The sequence below is a fragment of the Pteropus vampyrus genome, unplaced genomic scaffold (assembly GCF_000151845.1).
Source record: "Pteropus vampyrus isolate Shadow unplaced genomic scaffold, Pvam_2.0 Scaffold385, whole genome shotgun sequence".
Lineage (NCBI taxonomy): Eukaryota > Metazoa > Chordata > Mammalia > Chiroptera > Pteropodidae > Pteropus > Pteropus vampyrus.
The window spans coordinates 681,584-689,910 of record NW_011889166.1 but is presented as its reverse complement, the minus strand read 5'-3'; the positions used below and the strand labels follow the sequence as shown (position 1 = coordinate 689,910).

Here is an 8,327-nt window from a genome sequence, read left to right as displayed (position 1 = left end):
AGCGACGGTCCCAGAGAGGACAGAGGTGACCGTGAGGGAGCAGCCCCACTGCTGGTCCAGGGACGTCCCCGCGGCTGGGGAAAGGCAGTTAATGGACCAGAAGTCGCTGCACACCGCCGGCCCGCGACAGAGCCAACAAATGGCCGGGAAGGAGGAAATGAAGGAGTCTGAGGCCGTTTTGAAGGGTCGTTTGCGGGGTGGGGGGCGCGCTTTGTTTTCCTGTGCAGCATCGCGCTGGGAGGTCTGGGAGCGTCATCTCACATCCGTCCCCCTTCGGGGCTCCCGCTCCGGAGCACTCGGCCTTCCGGAGTCTGGCCATTTCCTTGGTCTCAGGTCCTCTGCCTGCTGTTAGCGTCACAGAGTGCGGGGCGTAGGGTCCGGGCGAGCACAGCCCGCTCCGGGGTCCAATGCAACTGTGACATTTCATTTCCGCCCCGTCACAGTATCTCTCGGCCACTGCTAGATCCGTGCATGACCTAGAGATACCTAGACTTGCTTGTGACACATAATTTGATCACTCGCTAATGCTCATTGACTAATAAGCGCAGCAGGAAGTCCTAGGGCGCAGGAATGAGCAAGGCTGGCCTAATCCAGGCTCTTCGGGAGAGGACAGCCTTGAAAGCAAGACGTTCCCTCTGCCTCTGAGCGCCTTAGATGCTGAATGTCCAAGGAGAGGTGGACAAACTGCCCCGCCCTGCTCCGAGGTCTCAGACGTGAGCTCACGGAAGTGGCTTTACACTGGGGAGGGAGGTGCGTCGTGAGGGAGGCACGCGCATGCCGGGCTGGGAGAGCCAGATGCCCCGTACGGCGGGAGTCAAAACGGCACGGATGTGGGGTGCGTGGACGCGTGAGGCTTCCCTCCCATTCGAGGGCAGAAGCGGAGACGCAGGGAAAGGGGGTGAGGATGATGCACCTAGACAGGGGTACAGGGGGGACGTGCGCGTGGGAAAGACGTGGCGTTCAGATGCGCATGCAGCTTAATCGCCACAGACCCTTACAAATGTCAAACAAACTGATTGTTTAATTACTTAATTCGATATATCTTGGCGATCCTTCCATGTCATTGCATACCGATCTTCCTCATTCTTTCATTCTTTTTAATTACTGTGTACTGCTCCATCAAACAGATGACCCATAACTTAAGCTATTGTTGACGGACATCCAAGTTATTACTTCCTCTTACTTTTCCCGTTATAAACAGTGTAGCAGTGAACATGTGCCTGTTCGCAAGTTGTCCGATTTTGCTTACTGGTGGAGGAGCGAGCTCTTTGTGCAGGAGGCATTTAGCCCTTTGTCACATGTACGATGTTTCTTAGTTTTTGTCTTTTGAGTTATACTATTTTTTTAACTTTACATCAGTTTGGGGTGTTTAACCTTCATAGAGCCAAACGTATCCATCTTTTCCTTTGTAACTACTCAGGTGGCACACTTAAAAAGGGCATCTGCCCCCCAAAGTCACCAGTCTTCAGGGAATCAAGGACTGTACATTTTGTCGGTCCCTCTTAGGTCAATGGCACCTGTCACGTGGACAGATAGGTCAGTTCTCTCTAGATGAGAGGCAGGAAACAGCAGGCCGTCTGGTCCTTCCGGTGTCCACTGCCCGTATTAGCAGCCAGCATCTGTGTCATCGACTGTCACAGCACTTGAACAAGCCACTCACATAGATACTGTTTTGTTCGATAAGATCACCAACAATAAACCACCCAGGGACATCAGTGGTATCCCCAAGGATGGACATTTGCCTTTGGAACTAACAGCTGGTTATTTCGGGGCTTGAAGGCCATAGGAAATGAGTATCAAAACCTTTGTCGGGTGTGAATCCCATGATCCGCTTCCAGGAATTTATCCTTAATAACTGAACAAGTAGAAGGAAGTGTGTGAAGATGAGTGTTCTCTCAGCCAAGCAGATACCCAACAGGGACTGATGGACAGGATGAAGAGGCTGGAGGGCCGAGCGGGGCTGAGTGGGGACTTGTGACTGTGCGGGTGCAAGCCAGCTCCACCCCTTGTTAGCGGGGCGACCTGAGCAGGCCACCCAACTACCGTGCCTCAGGCCCCTCACCGGTCTGCTGAGGGGCCGAGTCGATGCACGGAAGTACGTGAGCCAGGCCCAGCGTATCCGTGGCAACGTGTATCCGTGGCACTGCGTCAAGGCGATGCTGAGCACTACAATCACTGTGTGGAGAAAGCGCACGGCACTCTTCCCAGCCGAGGCCGGCCCGCCCTGCACTGCGGCTCTGATCTCGGGCACTGACCGGCTGCGGCTCTGCGACCCTGGGCAGTGACCGGATGTGGCTCTGTGACCGGCTATGGCTGTGACCCTGGGCAGTGATCGGCTGCAGCTCTGTGACCCTGGGCAGTGACCGGCTGCAGCTCTGTGTGACCCTGGACAGTGACCGGCTGCGGCTCTGTGACCTCGGGCAGTGACCGGCTGTGGCTCTGTGACCTTGGGCAGTGACCAGCTGTGACTCTGACCTTGGGCAGTGACAGGCTGCGGCTCTGTGACCTCAGGCAGTGACCGGCTGTGGCTCTGTGACCGGCTGTGACTCTGTGACCTCGGGCAGTGACCGGCTGCAGCTCTGTGACCTTGGGAAGTGACCGGCTGCGGCTCTGTGACCTTGGGCAGCGACTGGCTGCCCATACCCGTCTCTGGAGCGCAGAGGCAGTTCCCACGCTCACAGGGCTGTGGTGAGGGCCCCTGAGCGGACTTACGGGAGCGGTGCTGGGGGCTGGGCAAGCCGGACAGAGGCGGGAAAACCAACGTGAGACAGGAACCGCCAGCTCTGGGACCTACCGGCCGGGGGTGTCCCCTCAGCCCGAAGAAACTGTGTCCCCAGATAGGATACCTTGTCCTGTGTCTTTCTGGAGAGAATGAAACTAGTAACAAGGTAGCCACTTCTAAGGGGCCTGACCCTAAGCAAGCAAGATCCCCTAGGGAGGCGGTGGCCGCGCACGAGTCCCCGGTCGAGGGGTCAGCGAGAGCACAGACAGCTAGGCTCTGACTAAACCACACCTACCGTCTCACGTGACACGGACACTGCTCCACAATGGTAACACTGAAGTCCTTGGAGAGCCTCTGGGAACTAAGGGGACCCAGAGTCGGGGTGGGGGGGTGATCCACACTGCAGGTCCCCAGCCGCAGCCGAAGCCTTCGACTCGACAGGTCTGAGTGGGCTCGCCTCTGCCCCAGGGCGGGGCTTCGAGTGCGCAGCATCCCCGAGTTAGCGCGGGACACGCGGGCCCCCACGGCCCGCAGGGACCACTGGGTCAGACTGCACCCTCTGCAAGGCCAGGACACCAGAATTCTGCCTTCTGCTGTAGCTTTTCTGGCCTGAATGCCCAGAGCAGATTTTATGAATATTACATTTTGGGGAAGTAAAAATTGACTGTTTACAAGATAATCTCTACTATACTGTGAAAAATGTTATACAAATAACTACATAAGTCATAGAAACACTTAAAAACTTTATTATATGCTCATATCTAACACAAATCCTTGTAAACAGTTACACCAAACACATCCTTTACGCACTATACATGAAAAATACAAAACCAATTCAAGTACTTCTCATTTTAAACCAATTTTAAACCTATTTTTTTCATTTTTATCTTTTCCTTTATTTAAGCTTTCTTTGACACCATAATGAAATGGAACACAAAGTATTAGCTAGAACTTTCAGACCTTCTTCTTCACCTATCATGTTTACTACGTCCAGGATGCTCTGCCACGGAGAATCAGCGCGTCGCACGCTAGGCGTGTGTTCACAGCCAGGGGACACTCGAGGACCTAACAGACGCGTGTCAGGGACGGAGGCCCGCCACAGCGGCGCTCCACAGGCCCGCCAGGCCCCGCCGTCCCCAAGGCCGACGACCAGGACAGAGTGGCTGGAGGGCCGGCCCAGGAGAGCAGCCGCTCAAGTCACAGGCTGCCTGAAGGTCACGCAGTTCCTGCAGGACTAGGAGGACCTTCAGACGGAGGGAGGACGGACTTAGGAAGGAGGGTGGTCCTCCCCCCGGATGCTTCGATACTTAGCCATGTCTTCTGGAAATACTTTTGAAAGTTCTTGAATCAAGAGGCTTTTGAATTTCTAAAATGAAAATATACACCGTCAAAGTATGTTTGTCACCTGTCACCCCAATTAAAGACTGCACCCCCCACCCCAAGCCCTTCAGAAGAATGGAAACCGTGCTCTGCCCCAACGGGCATGGGCCTGCCAGCGTTGCGGGCTCACGGCCGTGGTCGTGCTATTTGGCAAACCAGCTGCAGATAACAGGGCGGTTCATCGATAACCATCTGCAAGGCGTTCCCATCCAAATCCGACCTCTGCACAGCACAGAAAGCCCCGCTGGCGGGGCGCCAGCCACACAGGTGGGAATGATTTTTGCAGACAGTGCACGTAACAGGAATCTTCAAATAATATTTAATTAAGCAATTATTAACTTGAACCACATCACAGTCTCTGTGTGCAAACAACTCAACAAAACTTTCAGAGCAGCTGGAAATCTGTCTACGCCAAACGCCATGGCTTCCTGCTCCTACTCATCAGCGTAACACCTGTTTACTCCAGCCTCCGCGGCAGCTAGTACCTGGCAACATCTCGACCCTCTTCCCATGAGCTACACTGAGAAGCAGCAGCGCGCGTGCGAGCAGCTAAGAGCACACGCTCAGGGGAGCCTGCCCTGCACCACGACCTGAACTGTTTAAGATTTAACTTTCGGAAGTTTAAACACATGACCCATGGGCAAACAAGGCCATGTAACTGCTGTGAATTTCACAGGTCTCAGATGACAGAGGATGACACTGAGTGACAACGGACGCACACCGAGGACCAGCCGCACAGCCCCCGAGCAGCACCACTGATGGGAAACACAGGCACAGGCCCCGGAGGCACACGGAAGCATGGCGGGACTGAGGACACGGGGACCGCAACCCTGTCCACACGGAGGGGCTTTCTGCCGGGCACCGCAACTCACCAGACAGTCCCGACACCCCCGGTGCATGGCTGACGCAGCTGCACCACCTCCCAAAGATGACACTGGGCTCACCAGCAACTCAGTCCCAAAGCGACAAGACCGAAATGAAGCCACAGCGGCACTCGTGGCAAACACCACGTCTAGGGCCCGCTGCCCATCCTCAGTACCCATTCCCTGGGGGACCCCGGGAAGCCCTGCCGCCCCAAAGGACCTGTGACGACTGTCACCATCATCTTGACAGTCCGTCTGCTCATTTCTCACACCCTCTGAGCCCTAAGGAGTCACATCAGACACCCCACCCCTGGCACACCTGTGGGCACCGGCGACCTGGAGCGTAAGGCTCACAGTGGACACAGAACAGAGGAAAAGAAAAGAGCCCCCCACCCCCCGAGTGCGCTTAGGAAAGCAGCTTAGGAAAGGCTGGTTCCCGAGGCCTGTCTGGGGAGGTGACAGTGAGTGACCCCAAGTGTCAGTCAGTGAACAGAGAGAGCAGGCAAGAGCTCCCGAGAGAGGAGACGGCGTGAGGAGGAACAGGAGGGGACGGTGGGTGACCTCCAGGAACGGAGCCCGGCCAGCGTGGCTGGGACAGGACGCGGGCCGGGAGGGGAGGCAGGAGGCCGGTGCTGAGAGGCCAGCGGAAGCCAGAGCCCGGAAACGGGGGGGCACCATCCAAGTGAAGAAGCCACATCCCCCGCAACTGGAACCACATTTGAATGAATTTAAGAAAAAGACGACACATTTCACATTCAAGATACATAGTTTTCTAGACCTCATCGCGGCGAAGGAACAGAGGCGGCCTCTGGGGAGAACCGTCACACAGGGGTACGGTGCGAAGGGGTCTAGAGTCAGAACCTGCAGAAGGGACCAAAGGTCCAGGAACCCTCCAAACCGAAGGACCCGGGTCCAGGAAAAGGCCCAACGGGAAGCGCCGGAGCGCAAGTCTTAAAAATGAACACAATCACGGGCGGGCAACGGCGACAATCAATCACGGACGCTAACCGTGACTTTCCGAGAAGCAGGGCGATCGCAAGGCCCAGCCGGGCAGCGCTGTAAAATCGCTGACGCTTTACTACGCGTGGAAGAGAACGAGGAGGGCGCGGAGCGGAACGCGCTCCGCGAGGGTCTCTGCGTCTGACGGCGCCGTTCCCGGGAGCCTCACTTACCTTCATCGTGTCGATCTTGCCTTTGACTTGCTCGTTCTTCGCCAGAGCCCTCTCCAGGCACTCCTTGGTGTACAGCTGTGGGTTTCGACCTTGATCTATGTATCTGGAAACAGGGAACATCTCCGTTAACACTCTCAGGATGCTCATCCTCGCGGTTTCCTTACGGGGAAAAAAAAAAGCTAGCTCTGTACAACGTCACGTGGCCCTGTTTGGACCAACGGCGTCCAGGAAGTGGGTGAACTGGCAGTCCTACATTTATACAGGTGTAGATGACATGACCTCATATTGTGTCTAAGAACAAGGACAACTCAGGCAATCAAGTCATGCTCAGTTGCGGGGGAGCCCAGCAAGCTCGCAGCCACCCGCCCCACGGCTGCGGCACGCTGCTCTGCAACGGCCTGTGGCCATCATCCCTGACCCTCACGACAGCCCGCGAGGTCAGGCAGCCACTGTCGGGAGAGAACTGGGCCGGCCAGGGCTTCGGGCCCCAGCAGCACAGGGGAGAGTTCACCAAGGTACAGCATCCATTCCAGGTCCCCTAGTCCCTTGGGAACCGGGGTGGAGGAGCCTGGGGCTGCTGGACGGGGAAGGGCAGGAGAGCTCTGAGCCAGAGAGCCAGGTCTGGACACCCCGAGATTATTTCACAGACTGTCCCACTGCTTTTAACAGTGGGGGTGGAGGGGGGGGCTGACCACTTTCCTAAATACACCTAAGTAATCTGAATTTAACAGAGAGTCTCTCCAATTATTTCCAAACAGTATAAAACCATTTTTTGAAATTTTCAACACTTGTCCCCAAAGTGTCTTCATCATCCAAAAGATTTCATTAAGCTCCTCCACATTGTACCAGCGGTGGGCCACCTGCCTACTTCCATGTCCTGGACACCTGGATACCACTCGGCTTAACTGAATTATTCATTACAAAGAAACAATACCACCACACTAAGTCCAATTTATGTATTTTTATGCATCGGTATAAAAAAAAAATGCTCACTTCAGATTAAAGACACTGTTAAGCTACTGTTACTGGCATAAAAACTGGCTTTTCATTACGACAGACAGCAAAAGATTAATAACTCACAAATTCTAAAACTTCTGTTGTAATGCAATGTTTTTGAAATGATGGCATGAAAGCAATAAAATTATGGTTTTAATTCTCAGTAAAATCCATCCATTTCTGAAAACAAAAAAACCCAACGGGTTCAAGTATCCTAAATAAACCACCGTTTCGACAGCAATACCATTCGGACTGGGCTCTCCTGAGACCCGAGGGTTGAACCCCACTTCTGCCAACACACCCACCCAAGTGCTGGACGGAAGGGCCTGGCTGACATCTTTATCTTTGTTACAGACACAGCCGGTGCCCGAAGCGTGTGCTGAGGCCGCTGCTGTGGGCCTGGAAACTCCTACTTCATTTGCATATGCTGCTTATCACAGCCCAGAGGCCACCTCATTCCTGCACTCCACGTGAGTCTCCACTGTCCCTTCTGCTGTGGCTGAGCTGGCCGAGGTCCGCTGCCCTTCGGCAATGTCTCCCCATCTCGTATCCCCATCTGCCCACTTCAAAGACTGAAGCAGCCACCGGCACCCATCACCACACCCATCTGGCACATCCCGGACCAGAATGGCACCACAAAAAGACACGCCAAGGAAAGCAAAGTGGCCTCCACACTCCCACACTGGGCAAACCGCCACTGTCGTCCAGGAGTCCAGAGATGTAACTCACGCATGTCAACTTCGCGCCCACCTGAAGCCGGGGGACTCAGTGGGGCCGACTGAGAACACACAGAGAACATGTGACACCACACCCAGCAGGCAGGGACAGAGCCGGGACCATGAAAACTGCAGCCTGTGGGGCCTGTCTTTGTGCAAAGCTGCTGAGTTGTAATCTGGACTTGTATCTCTGACCTCCTGGGGTATAAAATGACAATAACGGTTCCTTTTTTGTTCAAGGAAATCAGTGGTACATGTGCAGAAAGTACTAGAATGTTCTCACTGATCCCAGCCAGATCTGGCAGGGAGAGGCTGCTTGGCATGAAGAAAACGGCCCTGGCCTGGGCAGGACATGTCCGGGACACCGACCACCCAAACAGGCCTCTGCAGTGGGATAAAACCTGGACTGAAGAAAACTAAAGAAGTGTATTCCCTGGAGGCGTTCTCTGGGCCATGACTGAGACAGGTGCATGTAACT

At 54.8% G+C, this 8,327-nt stretch overlaps 1 protein-coding gene across 1 annotated transcript in view; it reads right to left on the bottom strand.

The window, feature by feature from the left end:
- Positions 1 to 3,445: 3,445 nt before the first annotated feature.
- Positions 3,446 to 8,327, bottom strand: part of MED10 (mediator complex subunit 10) — a 6,416-nt gene continuing 1,534 nt past the window's right edge. Inside the window, exons 2-4 of the mRNA XM_011380020.2 lie at positions 7,572 to 7,592; positions 6,138 to 6,285; positions 3,446 to 4,088 (exon numbers count right to left, since the gene is read on the bottom strand). Of these exons, the coding sequence (XP_011378322.1) occupies positions 3,990 to 4,088; positions 6,138 to 6,285; positions 7,572 to 7,592 (268 nt within the window). The 3' untranslated portion in view covers positions 3,446 to 3,989. The remainder of the gene's footprint in view (positions 4,089 to 6,137; positions 6,286 to 7,571; positions 7,593 to 8,327) is intronic.